The following is a 20,005-nucleotide window of genomic DNA, read 5'->3' as shown; positions in this document are numbered from 1 at the left end:
AAGCCAACACCTGCTTTTGCTGCCTTTCCTTCCAGTTCTCTGCTGCCAATGACTGAAACGAATTGCAAAAATTGCTGAAATTGGAGACTTATATCTCCCTCACTGACTTTAAACATCAGCTATCTGAGCAGCTTACCTATCGCTGCAGCTGTACACAGTCCATCTGTAAATAGCCCATCCAACTACCTACCTCATCCCCATATTGTTTGTATTTACTTTTTTTGCTATTTTGCACACCAGTATTTCTACCTGGACATCATCATCTGCACATCTATCACTCCAGTGTTAATTTGCTCAATTGTAATTACTTCGCTACTATGGCCTAGTTATTGCCTTACCTCCTTATGCCATTTGCACACACTGTATATATATACTTTTTCTAATGTGTTATTGACCATACGTTTGTTTATTCCATGTGTAACTCTGTGTTGTTGTTTGTGTCGCACTGCTTTGCTTTATCTTGGCCAAGGTCGCAGTTGTAAATGAGAACTTGTTCTCAACTGGCCTACCTGGTTAAATAAAGGTGGAATAAAAAAAATACATATTGTCATGGTGAAACATGAAAGGGCCTTCCCCAAACTGTTGCCACAAAGTTGGAAGCACAGAATCATCTAGAATGTCATTGTATCCTGTAGCGTTAAGATTTCCCTTCACTGGAACTAAGGGGCCTAGCCCGAACCATGGAAAACAGCCCCAAACCATTATTCCTCCTCCACCAAATTTTACAGTTGGCGCTATGCATTGGGGCACATAGCGTTCTCCTGGCATCCGCCAAACCCAGATTCATCCATCAGACTTCTAGATGGTGAAGTGTGATTCATCACTCCAGAGAACACGTTTCCACTGCTCAAGAGTCCATGGCTGTGTGCTCGATTTTATACACCTGTCAGCAATGGTGTTGCAGAAATAGCCCGAATACACTAATTTGAAGGGGTGTCCACATACTTCTGTATATATTGTGTATCAGAGCTCTTGCAGCATGAGAAAGACAATAGTTGAACTGTTTTGAACAAATTAATTTCTTCACAACTTAAGGAGAAGCAGCAGGGAGAGTTAATGCAGCTAGCTAATTTAGCTTACTCAAACACCCGCTCAAACAGAGAGGAATGTAATTTATGTAAGCTAGCTCGCTCAGGCTATCGAACACTGAACTCTTCCGGTTTTTATTAATTTGCTACTGGGGCTAGCCCTTGTAATTGTACTGCATGATTGTAGTGGGTTTGCTAGCACGTTAATGTTAGTTCTATTAGCTATGTTGACTATGACGTTAGCTAATATGGTGACAATGACATAGGCTGTGTGTAGTAATTAGAAGTCCCTCAATTAGCCGATGTCAGTTAAAGGCCCAATGCAGCCATTTTTATCTCAATATTAAATCATTTCTGGGTAACAATTAAATACTTAAAATAGCTTCTTGGCAAAGGGCAATTTCTCAAGCAATCATTTTTTAGGACTATCTGGGAGGGGTCTGATTGGGGAGGGGAAAACTGAAAATGTGCTGTCATTGGCAGAGAGGTTTGGAACTCTCTTTCCTATTGGTCTATTAACTAATTGACCACCATGGTAGGCCAAAACTCCATCCCACCAAAAGAGGCTGAAATGGCTGGCAATCTTTTCAAACAGCTCTTACATTAAAAGGGCATTATCCAATTTCACAGTATTATTCCAACCATATATTTTTTATTTGTAAATCAGTTGAGTTAGTCTAACCAGCTATCCACAGTAAACTTGTAGTAATCATGTCCGAATTACCGAACAGGCACGCAGGGCATGTGCCGAGGGGTCCTGACATCCAGTGGTCCCCCATTGATTTTGTTAGTCACTCTCACTCAGATATCATATTAACATGTAATAAGTCGCTGCAAAATGTGTAGAAATGCCAAAAATTTGCTGTAAAACTGCTCAACAAAATGGTATTGTTAAGCAAACATATTTGTTTACCTTTTGTTAATAAAATACTTTTTCTGCTAACAGATCCCTCTGTAAGTATTCAATTGTAGTTTTTATTCCCGGTGCTGAGTTAATGTGAGTTAACGTGGAGCGGCTAATTGTATAGCTAATGGGCTATGTGTTTATAGCTCAAGTTATAGCAACCAGTGTGATAATGGCTGGGGTCATTTTTGCAGTTCTCCAAACAGCATTTTAGAGTTTTTAAAATTAAATTGTACAATCAGTTTAATATCGAATTATTAGTGCGTATGTAAACATACTCATTGCGAACTGGTCTGGCATATTGCAATGGCACTGTAGTCCAGCAGATGGTAGCACATTTACACCTATGTTCCGCTGCAGATGAATGCATACATACAGTAGATTCATATTGAGTTCCATTGTTCCTTAGATGTGGAAACATTTCACTTTTTTTTTTTAATCAGAAGTTGTAAACAGAGTTGTATTTGGAAGCTAACATGGGGATCTTTAGGCATCAGCTCAGTGCAGTGCTTTTACTAAACTAAAGTGTTAAAATTGTAGCATGATCTAAAGACAAGTACTCCTTCAAATGTTGGTCTGGGCTTAGAAGTGATTTAAAATGACATACAGCACTGCAACAAGAATTGTTTAACCAACTTTGGTGAGTTTGTAAAAAGGCTATGCACCAGCAACATCTGCCCTACTGCCTGTGACACCGATGACGAGTTATGTTCTTTTCTGAGTCGCCCAGTAACATCAAGATCTAGTTGGCCTTATTTTGGCCCAATGACTCACCATGTTGAACTTAACAATGCTGAAATCCATAATTCAACACTTGGAAAACTATTGAATTAAACGTTTCCATTGAATTTGAATAATAGTGATGATAATAATAGATTGCGTTTATTCAGTACTTTCTTTTGGTGCTTTAGGCCTGCATTGTGAGCAGGTGGCAGGGATTCACCTCATCCGCTACTAATGTAATGTATGTTACTAGTCTATCTGCCTGTCTACTTGTTTACCTGTCTATGTATGTGTGTGTGTGCATGTAAACTCAGCAAAAAACTGTCAACTGTGTTTATTTAACAAACTTAACATGTGTAAATATTTGTATGACCATAAGAAGATTCAACAACTGAGACATAAACTGAACAGACATGTGAATAACAGAAATTGAATAATGTGTCCCTGAAAAAAGGCGGGGGGTCAAAATCCACCAGCTCCATTTAAGTACTGCAGTGCATCTCCTCCTCATGGACTGCACCAGATTTGCCAGTTCTTGCTGTGAGATGTTACCCCACTCTTCCACCAAGGTACCTGCAAGTTCCCGGACATTCTTCTGGGGGAAATGGCCCCAGCCCTCACCCTCTGATCCAACAGGTCCCAGACGTGCTCAATGGGATTGAGATCCGGGCTCTTCGCTGGCCATGGCAGATCACTGACATTCCTGTCTTGCAGGAACAAGCAGTATGGCTGGTGGCATTGTCATGCTGGAGGGTCATGTCAAAGATGAGCCTGCAGGAAGGGTACCACATGAGGGAAAAGGATGTCTTCCCTGTAACGCACAGCATTGAGTTTGCCTGCAATGACAACAAGCTCAGTCCGATGATGCTGTGACACATCGCCTCAGACCATGAAGGCCTCGGTGTAACGCTCATTTCTTTGATGATAAACGTGAATCCGACCATCACCCCTGGTGAGACAAAACTGCGACTCGTCAGTGGAGAGCACTTTTTGCCAGTCCTGTCTGGTCCAGCGACGGTGGGTTTGTGCCCATAGGCGACGTTGATGCCGGTGATGTCTGGTGAGGACCTGCCTTACAACAGGCCTACAAGCCCTCGGTCCAGCCTCTCTCAGCCTATTCACGGACAGTCTGAGCACTGATGGAGGGATTGTGCATTCCTGGTGTAACTCGAGCAGTTGTTGTTGCCATCCTGTACCTGTCCTGCAGGTGTGATGTTCGGATGTATCGATCCTGTGCAGGTGTTGTTACACGTGGTCTGCCACTGCGAGGAAGATCAGCTGTCTGTCCTGTCTCCCTGTAGCACTGTCTTATGCGTCTCATAGTACGCACATTCCAATTTATTGCCCTGTCCACATCTGCAGTCCTCCTTTGGTGTTTTTCAGAGTCAGTTGAAAGGCCTCTTTAGTGTCCTAAGTTTTCATAACTGTGACCTTAATTGCCTACCGTCTGTAAGCTGTTAGTGTCTTAACGACCGTTCTACAGGTGCATGTTCATTAATTGTTTATGATTCATTGAACAAGCATGGGAAACAGTGTTTAAACCCTTTACAATGAAGACCTGTGAAGTTATTTGGATTTTTACGAATTATCTTTCAAAGACAGGGTCCTGAAAAAGGGACGTTTGTTTTTTTTGCTGAGTTTATGTGTCCTCCTGTTTCGACCATCCTTGTGGCAGACCTGATGAAGTCCTCCTCTTTTCTGCTCTTTAGTTAAAAGCTCCTGCTGCATTTTCTTTTTCTTTAATCTTTTTTTTTTTTGATGGTGGTGGTGGTGATGGTAGATTGGCCTCTGGGGAGAATATTCCGAATTAAATTAGGAAGGATTCTCTAAGACCTTTTCTCCTATGTAACAATATACATATACACTGCTCCTCCTCCTCCAAATATTAATGTAATGAATCAAAACATCCACATATACACTGCTCCTCCTCCTCCTCCAAATAGTAACGTAATGTAACGTAATGAATCAAAACATCCAGACATACACTGCTCCTCCCTCACCAAATAGGAATGTAATGAATCAAAACATCCACATAAAAAAACCAATAGAGGTTCAAAATGTTTTTGTTTCTTGTGTTTTTTTTCAGGCAATTTCTGGTCTCACATTGCATGTTAGAGTTCTTTTACACAGATCCACCACATATTTTAAGGAACATGAGTTGATACAAGTCAACAGGAGTGTAGACTGCGTACCATGCTAATAAAAACATAATGTCAGATTTGGCTGATTTGGCTATGTTATATTCCATTCTACTCTAGTTTCCCCGGTAATAGGAACAGGTGATGGGTTTTGTCTGTAAACGTTTGTCTGTTTTTGACTGCCACAATTACTGATTTGATATTGATTGACACTTTCGGAATCAAATCAGTTTACTGTTGTCAATGAGGCTAGCCCCTGATGTTGGGGAGTTGTTGAATGAGAAGAAAGAAGGTTATTGAGTGGAAAAACATAATTGATTGTTCGTCGATGTAGATTCATCTTTTAGAAGACACTGAGATCCTTTATTTGACAACACTGCTGTCTGGCCGGGACCTAAACCAGGAATTTGGTCATTCATTCAACATCTGACCATGAACATTAAGGCCTGTATTCCCTCGGCTATAGTAGATAGCCTCATACCTCTGTGTAAAGAATCACAGGAGACTCTTCCTTCAGTAACACAGATGGCACTATGGTCCCCTGTCCCCACCAGGTCTGTCTTATAAAACCAAGGAACTTGGTGAGGACAAGGCTGAAAAGCAAAGCCATTTGAGGCCATTGGAGAATAACTATCTGGCTAATGGGTGCCATGGGCTGTTTGTTGGAAAGGAGAAGCAATTTCTGTGTATGTGTTTTTTATTTATTCCACCTTTATTTAACAAGATAGGCCAGTTGAGAACAAGTTCTCATTTACAACTGCAACCTGGCCAAGATAAAGCAAAGCAGTGCGACACAAACAACAACACAGAGTTACACATGGAATAACGTACGGTCAATAACACATTCTCAAAAAGTCTATATACAGGGTGTGCAAATGGCGTAAGGAGGTAAGGCAATAACTAGGCCATAGTAGCGAAGTAATTACAATTTAGCAAATTAACACTGGAGTGATAGATGTGTAGATGATGCTGTGCAAGTAGTGATACTGGTGTGCAAAATAGCAAAAAAAGTAAATACAAACAATATGGGGATGAGGTAGGTAGTTGGATGGGCTATTTACAGATGAGCTGTGTACAGCTGCAGCGATAGGTAAGCTGCTCAGATAGCTGATGCTTAAAGTCAGTGAGGGAGATACGAGTCTCCAACTTCAGCGATTTTTGCAATTCGTTCCAGTCATTGGCAGCAGAGAACTGGAAGGAAAGGGGGCAAAAGCAGGTGGTGGGTGGTATATGGGGCTTTGGTGACAAAACGGATGACACTGTGATAGACTGCAGCCAGTTTGCTGATAGAGTGTTGGAGGCTATTTTGTAAATGACATCGCCGAAGTCGAGGATCGGTAGGATAGTCAGTTTTACGAGGGTATTTTTGGCAGCGTGAGTGAAGGAGGCTTTGTTGCGAAATAGGAAGCTGATTTTAGATTTAATTTTGCATTGGAGATGTTTAATATGAGTCTGGAAGGAGAGTTTACAGTCTAGCCAGAAACCTAGGTATGTGTAGTTGTACACATATTCTAAGTCACATATTCTAAGTAGTGTTGTGGGCAGCGATCGGTTGAAGAGCATGCATTTAGTTTTACTAGTGTTTAAGCGCAATTGGAGGCCACAGAAGGAGTGTTGTATGGCATTGAAGCTCATTTGGAGGTTTGTTAACACAGTGTCCAAAGAAGGGCCAGATGTATACAGAATGGTGTCGTCTGCATAGAGGTGGATCAAGGAATCACCCGCAGCAAGAGCGACATCGTTGATATATACAGAGAAAAGAGTCGGCCCGAGAATTGAACCCTGTGGTACCCACATAGAGACTGCCAGAGGCCTGGACAACAGGCCCTCCGATTTGACACAATGAACTCTATCCGAGAAGTAGTTGGTGAAACAGGCGAGGCAGTCATTTGAGAAACCAAGGCTGTTGAGTCTGCCGATAAGAATACAGTGATTGACAGAGTCGAAAGCCTTGGCCAGGTCGATGAAGACGACTGCACGGTACTGTCAGGAGGAAAGCAGGGCCAGCCGTAAAGAAATGCTTATTGATAATCGAGAATTTCAATAAGCATGGATTTATCGGTGGTGACAGTGTTTCCCAGCCTCGGTGCAGTGGGAAGCTGGGAGGAGGTGCTCTTACTTTCCATGGCCAAGGATGACTTTGTGTACGGGTGCGCTATTGATGAGAAAGGGAAGGCTTTCCTGGTGCATGGGTCCCACTGTGAGGGTGAGTAGTGTTGTGATGTCTGTGATTGTGCTGGATCCCAATGGTTGCTTATCCAGGGCTTGGACTGGAAAAGGAGAGGAGAGCGGGTACGTAATTATGTTCAGGGAGGAGGTGAGGGCCTCTAGAGCTGTAGAGACAACACCCGAGGGACAGCCAGCCAGTGAAATGGGAATCAGAAAGGGTTTGGTGGAAAACGATGATGATGGAATATTCACACCTACCCTGGGAGATGGAAGATCACAGGGCCGCCCCTCTTCCCTAGTGGACTCCGTGTTGGGATGCACTGGACACCGCTGAAGCTGGTGCCCCTCCTGTCCGCAATTAGGGACAGAGCCCCAGCAGTCCCCGGCGATGCCACTATGCCTGGGGGTGGTGTGTGGCCCCTATCTCCATAGGTTCAGGCTCTGCCTCAGGATAGCCAAAGGAGGGAGGCGAGTGGTGAGGTGGGCACTGGCAATCCCGAAGAAGATTATCCAGACGGATGTCCATAGCGATGAGTGCGCCCAAGGATAGGTTGTCATGCCAACTCCGTCTGGACCTTTTCACGCAGTCCTTTCCAGAAGAAATTGCGGGGCGCCAGCTCATTCCATCCGGTAGAGGCTGCCACTTTCCGAAAGGTGAGGGTACCCTGCTGTAGTTGGAGAAGTCACTGACCTCCCTCTCTGCCCTCTGTAGAATGGTCGAAGACTGCCCTGAACAGAGCCATGAACCCCTCATAGGAACTCAGGTCCTCCTCTCCTCTCTTCCAGACGGCCGTAGCCCACACCAACGCCCGTCCAGTCAGCAGGGAAATTACCGTGGCAACCTGGGACCTCTCTGTGGTGAGGGCTCCTGTCTGATAGACGGAGCACTGGAGTAGGAAGCTAAGTCATTTTGATGGAGTACCGTCATACTTCTCCTGAAGGAACAGTAGGTCATCGCTGACCTGGGCAGACGGCTGGGTGGGCTGGGGGACTGGCTCACTGTGACGACCCGTGGTAAGAGGCCCTTTGATGGGTATGGAGAGTCTCACTGGTGGTGTCCAGGTGGTGGAGAATGTGGAGGACCTCCTCCATGGCCGTACCCAGTTGCACCAGCTGGTCGTTGTGTTGGTGGAGTAGATGACCCTGTTCCTTGACCTTCTGGAAGATATAGAATTTAATAACAATAAAGCAAGGCAAATGAAGAAAACAGGATGCGTACTGAACATGAAAACAAACCAATACTGCCTGATATCTGAGGCTACTGAGGGCTAAATAAAGGTACACCAAGGTGATGATGAAGTCCAGGTGTGCGTAATGATGGGGAGCAGGTGTGCGTAATGATGGTTGTTTTCCAGAGCCGTTGGTTAGTAGACTGGCGACGTCAAGCGCTGGAGAGAGGGAGCGGGAGTAGGCGTGACATAAGCTTTTTGTGCTTATGGAACATTTCTAGCATCTTTTATTCAGCTTAGGAAACATGGGACCAACACTACATGTTGCGCTAATATTTTTGTTAAGTTTATTTTGTCAAAATGCATTTTTATTGTACTTGACATACACCAAAAGCACTAAAATGCATTTAATTTACTATTAAAATTACTACAAACATGATACATTATTGTTCATGTAATGAATCCATGTCTTTCATGTACATATGACAAATAAACAATGTCCAATGGGCAGAACTTAACATGTACTGGGTCATTCCATGAAATGAGTTCCTTTGCATCTCTTTGATGTGTTAAGTACAAATTAGGCAACAATATTGCATTTTAAAAGCCTGTTATATGAAGAAGTGCCTTTTAATATAAACCATATGGACAATTCAATAAAATAGATTTTCAATATGAATAAAGACTCAACCCTGTTACCATTAGATAAACCATCTAGAAATGTTTTAACAATGTATTTTTTTGGTGTGGATCTTGCATTCAATTGTCCCTCCCTGTTGCACAAGGGGATTCATGGCTGATTTAACTTGTAATTAATTACCAGTTGGAGGGGACTTTCAAGTGGATTTTTCCCAGATGTGTTAAATTCCCACCTCCCACTTGGTCACGAATGCACCATAACACCGCTAACCATCCACTGTAAAACCACTTATTCGAAGCACAAGACCTAGACCTACACTTTGACACGTGCTTAAACATGTGCTCTTCATGAGAGAATGTTCAAATTAGGTGAAATTCAAAATACATGTTTTACTCAGTCATCACAATTTAAACAATATCATTGCCAAAACATTATCTCCATTGATCAATATGCACAGAGTAATTTAAGAAGCTGAGTTAAGAACTGCTTTGGCCTCCCTGTAGACTAGATATCTTAGCTATGCATTTCTGGAATTGTCAGCCATTACATGCATTTGAGCAGAGATGCAAATGTATGTAAATGCATCTCTGGAATACATTTAAGACATTACATGCATTTGACCAAAGATGCAAATATACCTACATGTATTTGAAATACATTTTACATTAAATATATTGAAATATCCATGCTAGGTTAGCAAACGTTGAGTAGGTGCATGCCTGCTCCGCATGATATATTGTTTACTGCTGCTGCTAGGCTAGCAGAACAGCAGAGAGGAGAAGCGTGACTGGGAGGAGAGGATAGCATTTTTGTATTTTTCTTGTATTTCAAAGAATTGTAACGATGACCGTGGTCATTTTTCTGAAAACAAAAACGTCACCCAAAATTCCATGATCGTCACAGCCCTAGTGTGTGTGTGTTTGTTGAAGTGAATGAAGCTGCTCTCTTTAAACCCAGCGAAGAGGACAAGCATTTCTGGCATTGTTTTCCCCCAACTCTCCCCCGGCCCCTTTAGAGGAAAGGCTATTTCTGTCCCTGCCTGAATTTGTGAGGCAGCAATGCACACCCCTCCCACTGTGTGCGTGTGTGTGTGTGTCCTTAGCCCAGGGTTAGGATAACTCTGGGCTAAGATAATGCAGAGTGAAGAGGCGTAAAGTATTTTAGCATTATTATTTGTTTCAGAACAAGAGTGAAGACCATAGCGTGTGTGTGTGTTTCAAGTTTCAAGCTTGGTTAGTCGTATGTAAGGGATACACATGGTATACGCCGTTCAATTAAATGCTTACGTGTGTGTGTGTGTGTGTGTATGTGCAGTTGTCTGTATGTGTATATGTGCCTGTGTGTGTGCACATCTTGGCGGGCCATGTGCGAGCCTGTATCTCTATGTGTGTCTCTGTATGTATGTGGTATGTGCACTCGTCTGTTTGTATGCGACTGAATTTCACATTAATGTAAACTGGCCTGGAAAATAAAGTGATTTGAGCAGGAACACTGCGTCAGCTTCTGTGGATAAAAGAACACAGGCCAGCACGGGGGTGGGCAGTGTCTTACAAACTATGTTATAGTAGCACGCTAGTTACAGTGACTAATATTGAATTCCCCCTCCAGCCATTCTCATGACCTGCCTTGCACTGTAGGAGACCAACATCTGCACAGAGCTACTTTAGGCTCTGCACAGGGTGGATGGGAAATGTAGGCTGTGATATAAAAACTGATATAAAATAATATAAAAGAGGATTGCATACAGTATCTGTCCATCTGACCAGGGACATGACCCTTCGTCAGGAATGTTTTCCGACCAATTTCTCAAACATTCCAACTGGTTAGGCATACTGCAGTGTCTTACTATGTCTTATAAGATATAGACAGCTCATCTCGAATATCGTTTGTCTGACTGTGGCCCTTTGATTTAAATACACACATGCACATTTTACATTTCAGATATTTAGCAGACAGTCTGCAGAAGGAGGCGAGAGAGAAGACTGTTTAACTCTCCTCTCCATCTTTGCAGGCTCCCCAGTGGTGCTCCCAGTGCTCTGCTGTCAAGGCGCTCATTATTAATTCATCAGATTTACTGCCGCAATGACTGCTAGCATTAGCTGGGAGCCTGCATTCAACTCACAAATGGCTAGCGTTGAATGCTACAGCGAAATTGGTATTTTAAAGCTTTACATCAAAAGGAAGAAGGGGTGACTGAGATGATCGAGAGTTCTAGTCGTGTTCTAACCGCACTTGGCCCTAGGTTAAGAGAGATATTAGTCCAGGACTAAACAACGTCACACTTGCACTTTCTAATATATGGCTGGGCGCCAATAAGATATGTATTGCAATTCTCACGATTCTATATGTCTTGTGGTTCGATACTGTGATCTTATTGCAATTTGATGTTCCAAACATATTGCTCACTATGTGTTCTACAGTGAGACAAAAGAGAGCATGAAAACGTTTGTTTTGATCAGTTATGGAAATAAAAGTGCTGAAAACATGTTGGTTCACTATTTAAAATGAAAATGGAGAACAGGCTATAGGATGACATTTTTTGGCGCAGGTACACCTGACTAGTGCTAGCCTAGGATCATGTTCCTAGGGGCTAGCTAAAGCTACCTACCTAAAATGTCTTAAAGAGATAGTTTGTGGTTTTGGCAATGAGGCCCTTTATCTACTTCCCCAGAGTCCAATGAACTCGTGGATATCATTTTTATGTATCTGCGTTCAGTTTGAAGGGACTGGCATTAGCGCAATTGCTTACTAGCATTAGCGCAATGACTGGAAGTATATTGGAACATATATGACAATGACTTGAAGTCTATGGTAACAGCTCGCATGCAATTTGCTACTATAGTCTGCTAATCATTGCACTAATGCTAGTTAGCGTTGGCTCGTGAAACTACCTCTGACATACCGGACACAGATATATAAAAATGGTATACACAAATTCATCTGACTCTGGGGAAGTAGATAAAGGGCGTAATTGACCATTTTCCAAACTATCCCTTTAAGGATAACTCTGGGCTAAAATAATGCAGTGTGAAAAGGCATAAATATGTTAGCATTATTATTTGTTTTAGAAACGGAGTGATGACCGTGTGTGTGTGTGCGTGTGTACTCAAGTGTGTGTGTGTTCATGTATGTGTCAATGGCAGTTTTCTCTGACACCTTGTCCACCACCTCCATGTGCATGATAAGTATCTTCAAAACCAGTTTCAAACTACGTGTCTGTAAAATGGGTGTCAGAGAAAAGCAGCGAGGGAGAGATTGGCCACGAGGGGAACCCATTGAACGTTATTGAGGGATTTAAAATGATTTCACCAGCTTACCAAACTGGGATTGCTAAGTCTCTGAACCGAAGAGTGAGGCCTTGACAGATTAAATCTTCCAGCCGTGTTTGAAGTACTGAGAGGCAGAAAGCAGAGACCAATCTGGGATTAGCACTTTGAAAGGCCTGCAAACAAGTAGTCAAGAATCATTGAGGGGCAGACTATGACATTGAGGGGCAGAGTGGGATCTAACGATTGGAGGTCTTGGTTGAATGGCTAGGACTGTATCTGGTCTATTGACAGTATTCGTCAGACGGAATACGCAGTAGCTGATTAACCTGCATCGTGCATCGTGTTTTTAAGTGTGGGTGAGCAGTTCTGTCCGTTGGGTGAAGATAAACGCACACTGTCGAGTGTGGTTAACACATGTGCATGCGGATTTGCAGTTACAAAGAGGGCAGCCAGTCAGTCTTGCAAACTGAGGCCAGAGGAGATGAGCTCCCCTCAGCCCACTCACACATCTCTCAGTCTATGTGACTGGGTTGTGTGTCAGAAACATGGGGGACATGCCTTTGTGTGTGTGTGTGTGTGTGTGTGTGTGTGTGTGAGAGAGAGAGAGAGAGAGAGTGAGAAAGAGAGCGAGAGTGAGACTGTTTTGTGTGTGGGTGCATACATGTGTTCACACTCATATGTGTGCTAGTGCTTGCAACAGCTAATAAAGATTAAATAAATACAATAGTGCTTGCTCACACAACCTTTCCCATCCAGTCAATCAGCTCATGACAGGTCAATCTGGCTGCCATGACAGATACGGCACTATTCCAGGACACATCTAATTACAATCCACTGTCTTTGTGAAATTGTCCAGTTAGCATGTGGCATCCCCTTGATTGGCCCGTCACTCAGAACCAAGTGGAAACCCGAATCTAACTTGTTCCATCTTCAACTGGCACCATCAGTTAGAGTTTAACTGCTCTGTCTGGCTGTCTGGCTGACATTGACTGTGCTCACACAGAGGCAGATGTGACCGCCTAAATAGTGGTGTGTGTGTGTGTGTGTGTGTGGAGGGGGGTAGCTTGCCTAGGAACCCTGTTAGGAAGCAGTTAGCTAGAGGCTGATCCAGGAACAGCTGCCCCTCTGCCTGCAGAGATGTCAGTTGCAAGTCACTGCTGGGTGTAACGTATACCTATCGCCTGTGTGGAGGCTGATTTTCCATGACACACACATTAACAGACACATTAACTCATATTATACTGTACACAGTGTACACACATCCTTTTCTGTTCTCACAAGAGGAGTGTAAGGGTCACTGTTACACACACAAGTTTGTTTTAATTCTCCTTGTGGGGACCAAACAATTGATTCCCATTCAAAATCCAATTTTCCCTAACCCCTAACCCTAACCTTAACCCTTAATCTAACCCTAATCCTAACCCCAAACCCCTAACCATAAACCTAACCCCTAACCCTAATTGTAACCCTAACCCGAAACCTAACCCCTAGCCTAAAATAGCCTTTTCCTTGTGGGGACCTGCGAAATGTCCCCACTTCTCAGAATTGTCCTTGTTTTACTATAATTTTGTGAGGACAGTTAAACCAAACACACACACACAGCTCTCCTGCGGAGGTCTGTTCTCTTCTAAGTGGTGTGTACTAACTATACAGGTGCCATCCAATGAAAACTTTGATCCAGGGAGGGATGCTTTAGGATGAGCTAATTTTAACGTTTAAAAGAGGTGGAGATTGGAGGAGACAAGAAAGGAGGAGAGGAGAGGGGAAGAAAGGAGATGTCACTGGTCTTAGTAGATGCACACACACATCATAGTTAAGTCATCCCCTAATGAGCCCCTAAGGAGCCAGATGCAGTACTCCAGGGCCCATATTTATAAAGCGTCTCAGAGTAGGAGTGCTGATCTAGGATCAGTTCGGGCCTTTTAAATTAGGTGATCTGGACCCATATTCACAAAGTGTTCCAGAGTAGATTTGCTGATCTAGGATCAGTTTGAGCTTTTAGATTAGGGGACCTGATTCATAGATTAGATTACCTGCATTCATAAAGCATTTCTGAGTAGCTGAATAATGAATAAGATTACATGGGCACAGGGGACCTGATCCTAGATCAGCGCTGCTACTCCTGGGACACTTTATGAATACAGTTCCAGTGACTATAGGGGAGTGATGGGAGGAAAGACTGGGCCTTTCTAACTCTGGATGGAGCTCAGAGGGAGTAAAAGCCAACCAGATGGTTCACATTTTGTTTCAACATGCATGGCCCTAATTTTAGTCCTGACCGTTCACTCCCCCTTTATTCTCTCTTTTGATGGGCAGTGGCTTTTCAACGGGGTATTTTGCCCTTCGTTGTAAGCTACAGTAAAGCAGTGCATGTCCCCTATCGAGTCAACCAAACTAGAGCATGCAGAAATGTGGAACAGGTTCAAGAAAATGTAGCCTATAGGTATTGGGAATGATGGATTATACTGCACCTCGCACTCATTCGACACACATCAGGGGTCGACTGATTTCGCTGACATTCGCTGACATCTCGCTTTCGTATATATGTCTATTTTCTCTAACGCAAAATAGAAAAGCAGTATGAGGGTCTGTGCTCATGCGAAAATGAATGGTGACCGGTGTGTGAGAGAATTCTTTTTTTGTGTACTTCAGTAAATACTCAGACTCAAAACACAAAAAGCAAAAAACAAGGGGGCCGAGATGCATTATTCATGAATCCCAATATCAATGATGTTAAGTGCCACATGTATCCTTACGCCATGTCAAGTGTGAGGGAAAATGACTTTCATTGACTTGGGGTCAATGGAAAAAAATTGGTAATTCAGTTGACAGTGTTGTAAACCGCTCATGTCCATTGCTCTTGACCTGCTCCTAATTTGAGGCAGGTCAGGTTGTATAACAAGCATTGTTCCCGTGCTAACAGAGTCTGGATATGTTAGACTTTCAACCTGTCCTCACCTTTCACCCCCTTCCACTGTAGTCAGCAGAGGAGAGGACACAGGGTTTGACATTGACAGTGTCTGTCTGTACTGAAGTGGCTGAACAATAATCTAAAACAATAGTCTTGTTCAAAATGTGAATGTCTTTTTTTTTTACCTGGTAAAATAAAATCATTAGTATGGAATTAAGGAATGTGGAAAGAGGTAGGGGGGAAAAATAAGCAAGAGAACCAATTTAATATAGAAATGAGTATGTTATGAACTCTCTGAAATCTGCTTGAAGGAAGGGTGAAAGCGTGTGTTTTACTGATCAGTGTTCGTTTGTGAGATGAGGAGCATTAGCTGATCTAGAACGGAATAGTTGAGGCGATCCCTCGTTCGCTCGCTCTCTCGCTCTCTCTCTGTGGCGTGCGCTCCTTCCAGACGGGGGACACATCACTGCGCTGAGTTGGACTACACTGGACACTGAGCTGCTGCAGTCTACTCTCTGTCTGAATCCCCTTTATCTCCTAAACTACTACCACTAGTAGTTTGCTCTTGAGATCGGACAGCCGGAATCTGAACAGTCTGTTTTTGTCACTGTTCTGCCTCTGAAAGCCACAGTGGATACTGTGGACATACTGGACACTGAGCTGCAGCAGACCACCTCTCTTTTCTGCACTGCCGGACAGTTTGCCACGCAGTATCAAACTCATAGTTTAACTGCTAGCAGTTTGTTCTCTTTCATCCTGTGCTTCTGGGGGAGGGAGGCAAAGACTTGAGACAGGATGCTAACTGCTGGTTGACAAGCCGACTCGGAAAGATCTTCCTCCCTGTTGTCAACTTTTTCGTCTCCTTCAGTGGGTTCCTCAAGCTCGTTTGAGTGCTTATTTTCCGTCCGAGTCGAGTCTAAGCTGCCCTACGGGGCCATCATCATTGGGTCACCACCATGCAGGTGTCGTTAGTGTGCTCGGACAACCACCGTGGCGGTGGCGTGACACGCACCACGGAGGAGCGTCTGAACCAACGGAACTCCAACAGCCCCAGTCTGGGCACCAAGAACAAGTTCCGCGCTGTGGCCATGGTGGCCCGCAGCCTGGGACAGCTGTCCATCAACATTCCCTCGTCCAGCGACCAAAGCATGCGCACTGGCATGAAGTATAGGTAGGAGTCCAGGAAAGACCCCATGCATGCACCTGGACAAGAGCTGGGGAGCCATATGCATGAAGTGTCTTGGAGAACGAGTGCTGACAGGATCAGTTTAGCCTTTTAGATCACAACGCAGAGTGCACCTGATCCTAGATCAGCACACCTTCTCTGAGGTGCTTGATACATATGGCCCCAGACCCCAATACTGTACCATCTGTGGGTGAAATAGTTCTCTGTGTTCTGTCAAGAGTGGGATGTATAGATATGACACCCTGACCCTGTACCTTAGCAAGAGTGTAAGATACTGTCTGTACAAATTGTAATGACGAGACCCTATACCTGCAACCTTGCAAGAATGGCAGGCATGAGTAGAAGAGACCTCGTCTCTCTGTTCAAGTGTGTATAATAGTTTGAGACATTACCTTGCTCTCTGATTTGCTGGTGCACATGTGTATATGACTGTGCAGGAAAGAGAGAGAACGGATTTCAAGGATGACTGATTGTAATGGGGCTATGGAATGATGCTCATAGTTCTGTCTATTACCTTTCTCATTATTCTCTGACCTCATTATAGTGTTGACTGTGAAATGAATAAGACGGATAATCAACTTAATGCCAATCAACTAAGTGGAGAGTGAATACGTTTTTAGCTGAATTCAAGCGGGATGATACACTTTACAACTAGTCTATAGCTAGTATCATTACTTTAAGACCTTTCCTGACATAAAATTATTATACACCTTTGGGAGAAATGTTTCAAATCATGCATACTATGTGATGGATTCAATAGAACTGTACTTGTAAGAAAAGTTTTAGTGACATTACAGCAGTTCCTCCTGATGCTGAAGCTTGTAATCAGCAGTGAAAGGAAGCTGACAGCTCAAACGACTCCCCGTCACTACTATACTGCTACGAATGAGACGAGCAGAACGGTCTTAGCGCTATCAGTCTTAATGAATTAGACTTTGAAGTGGAAATAGAGCTTAAAATTCTTACATTTGACTTTTAAGGTAAAGACTGAGAGATCGAGCATTTTGTCATTAAGCTCGGGTGGAGCTGGAGGTAGCTTTGATGATAAAGCGCCCTTTATTTTGTCTTTTTTCCTCTATTGAGTCACACAAAACCCCTAGCATAATATCTTCCTCCTCACCACACACACACACACACACACACACACACACACACACACACACACACACACACATTTTTGTGAAATTTCATGACTTTTTGGGGAGTAAAAATGTTTCACATACTTAAAAAAAAAAATCCTACCTCCTAACCCTAATCCTACCTCCTAACCCTAATCCTACCTCCTAACCCTAATCCTACCTCCTAACCCTAATCCTACCTCCTAACCCTAATCCTACCTCCTAACCCTAATCCTACCTCCTAACCCTAATCCTACCTCCTAACCCTAATCCTACCTCCTAACCCTAATCCTACCTCCTAACCCTAATCCTACCTCCTAACCCTAATCCTACCTCCTAACCCTAATCCTACCTCCTAACCCTAATCCTACCTCCTAACCCTAATCCTACCCCTTAACCTAACCTTAACACACACGCACTCACACACGCACTCACACACGAGCACACACACCACCCCTCAGCCCTAATTCAGCCACAGTTGTCCATCTCAGATACATAGTCTATGGATACATAGTCTTTTATGTAGGTTGGAATCTCTGGAATGTGTTTAATGTATTCTGACTGTAGACAGTATATACATGTACTGTGTATGTTACTGTACCTTTGATGAAGCTTTCAGTACAAGCAGTATTACTGATTGCTGACATTAGAAATTTGAAGTGTCCTGAAATGACTTTAATGTTGCACTGACATTTCTAATACATACAGTTGAAGTCGGAAGTTTACATACACTTAGGTTGGAGTCATGAAAACTCGTTTTTCAACCACTCCACAAATTTCTTGTGAACAAACTATAGTTTTGGAAAGCCGGTTAGGACCGCTACTTTGTGGATGACACAAGTAATTTTTCCAACAATTGTTTACAGACTGATTATTTCACTTATAATTCACTGTATCACAATTCCGGTGGGTCAGCAGTTTACGTACACTAAGTTGACTGTGCCTTTAAACAGCTTGGAAAATTCCAGAAATTATATCATGGCTTTAGAAGCTACTGATAGGCTAATTGACATAATTTGAGTCAATTGGAGGTTTTCGGGTGGATGTATTTCAAGGCCTACCTTCAAACTCAGTGCCTCTTTGCTTGACATCATGGGAAAATCAAAAGGAATCAGCCAAGACCTCAGAAAATAAATTGTAGACCTCTACAAGTCTGGTTCATCCTTGGGAGCAATTTCCAAACGCCTGAAGTTACCGCATTCATCTGTACAAACAATAGTACGCATGTTTAAACACCATGCAGCCATCACACCACTCAGGAAGGAGATGTGTTCTGTGTCCTAGAGATGAACGTACTTTGGTGCAAAAAGTGAAAATCAATCCCAGAACAACAGCAAAGGTCCTTGTGAAGATTCTGGAGGAAACAGGTACAAAAGTATCTATATCCACAGTAAAACGAGTCCTATATCGACATAACCTGAAAGGCCGCTCAGCAAGGAAGAAGCCACTGCTCCAAAACCACCATAAAAAAGCCAGACTACAGTTTGCAACTACACATGGGGACAGAGATAGTACTTTTTGGAGAAATGACCATCGCTAGGTTTGGAGGAAAAAGGTGGAGTCTTGTAAGCCGAAGAACACCATCCCAGCCGTGAAGCACAGGGGTGGCAGCATCATGTTGTGGGGGTGCTTTACTGCAGGAGGGACTGGTGCACTTCACAAAATAGATGGCATAGTAAGAAAGGAAAATTATGTGGCTATATTGAAGCAACATCTCAAGACATCAGTCAGGAAGTTTAAGCTTGGTCGCAAATGCATCTTCCAAATGGACAATGACCCCAAGCATACTTCCAAAGTTGTGGCAAAATGGCTTAAGGACAACAGAGTCAAGGTATTGAAGTGGCCATCACAAATCCCTGACCTCAATCCCATAGAAAATTTGTGGACAGAACTGAAAAAGTGTGTACGAGCAAAGAGGCCTACAAACCTGACTCAGTTACACCAGCTCTGTCAGGAGGAATGGGCCAAAATTCACCCAACCTATTGTGCGAAGCTTGTGGAAGGCTACCCGAAACGTTTAACCCAAGTTAAACCATTTAAAGGCAATGCTACTAAATAATAATTGAGTATATGTAAACTTCTGACCCACTGGGAATGTGATGAAAGAAATAAAAGCTGATATAAATCCATCTCTCTACTATTATTCTGACATTTCACATTCTTAAAATAAAGTGGTGATCCTAACTGGCCTAAAACAGGGAATTTTTACTAGGATTAATTGTCAGGAATTGTGAAAAACAGAGTTTAAATGTATTTGGCTAAGGTGTATGTAAACTTCCGACTTCAACTGTAACTTCAAGGTGCCACAGCCATTGAGCTACATTCAATCCCTGTCAACAGGAGATTTTTTTTTTAACCTTTATTTAACTAGGCAAGTCAGTTAAGAACAAATTCTTATTTTCAATGACGGCCTAGGAACAGTGGGTTAACTGCCTGTTCAGGGGCAGAACGACAGATGCTAAATATTATTGTTTTGTATTAATACTATTCCCCTCTCATAGACAATTGTTATAGTACAGTATGTTTTCCATATGTATTGTGGCTTGAATTTGTCTGTGAAATGGGTAGACGTTTTTGTAATTGTATCTGACAGTCTAGAAAGTCCTAATTGAATCACTTGAACGGCTTGATGCTTGATACTGTAGCTACATACTTAACCATAACTTTGATGAAATATTCAAATATTAATTATTCACAGATGCCATCTTTACCTACTTAGGTCAGGGAGTACAGGGGGGATGTTTTGTAAC

General features: G+C 43.0%; 1 protein-coding gene across 5 annotated transcripts in view; it reads left to right on the top strand.

Annotated features, from left to right (window-relative positions):
- LOC112215187 (voltage-gated potassium channel subunit beta-2-like) overlaps positions 1–20,005 on the top strand; it is a 104,953-nt gene that overhangs the window by 46,817 nt on the left and 38,131 nt on the right. Inside the window, exon 1 of one of the 5 annotated variants that reach the window (XM_042299347.1) lies at positions 15,344–16,122. The exons of 3 other annotated variants lie outside the window; for them this stretch is intronic. In XM_042299347.1, coding sequence (XP_042155281.1) covers positions 15,908–16,122 — 215 coding nt within the window. In that variant the 5' untranslated portion in view covers positions 15,344–15,907. Of the gene's footprint in view, positions 1–15,343; positions 16,123–20,005 lie in introns of those variants that run through there. One more of the 5 variants, XM_042299348.1, reaches the window with a different exon arrangement.

This window comes from Oncorhynchus tshawytscha, linkage group LG16 (assembly GCF_018296145.1).
Source record: "Oncorhynchus tshawytscha isolate Ot180627B linkage group LG16, Otsh_v2.0, whole genome shotgun sequence".
Lineage (NCBI taxonomy): Eukaryota > Metazoa > Chordata > Actinopteri > Salmoniformes > Salmonidae > Oncorhynchus > Oncorhynchus tshawytscha.
Note: the sequence above shows the minus strand (reverse complement) of the source record. Positions and strands in the feature narration are given on the sequence as shown.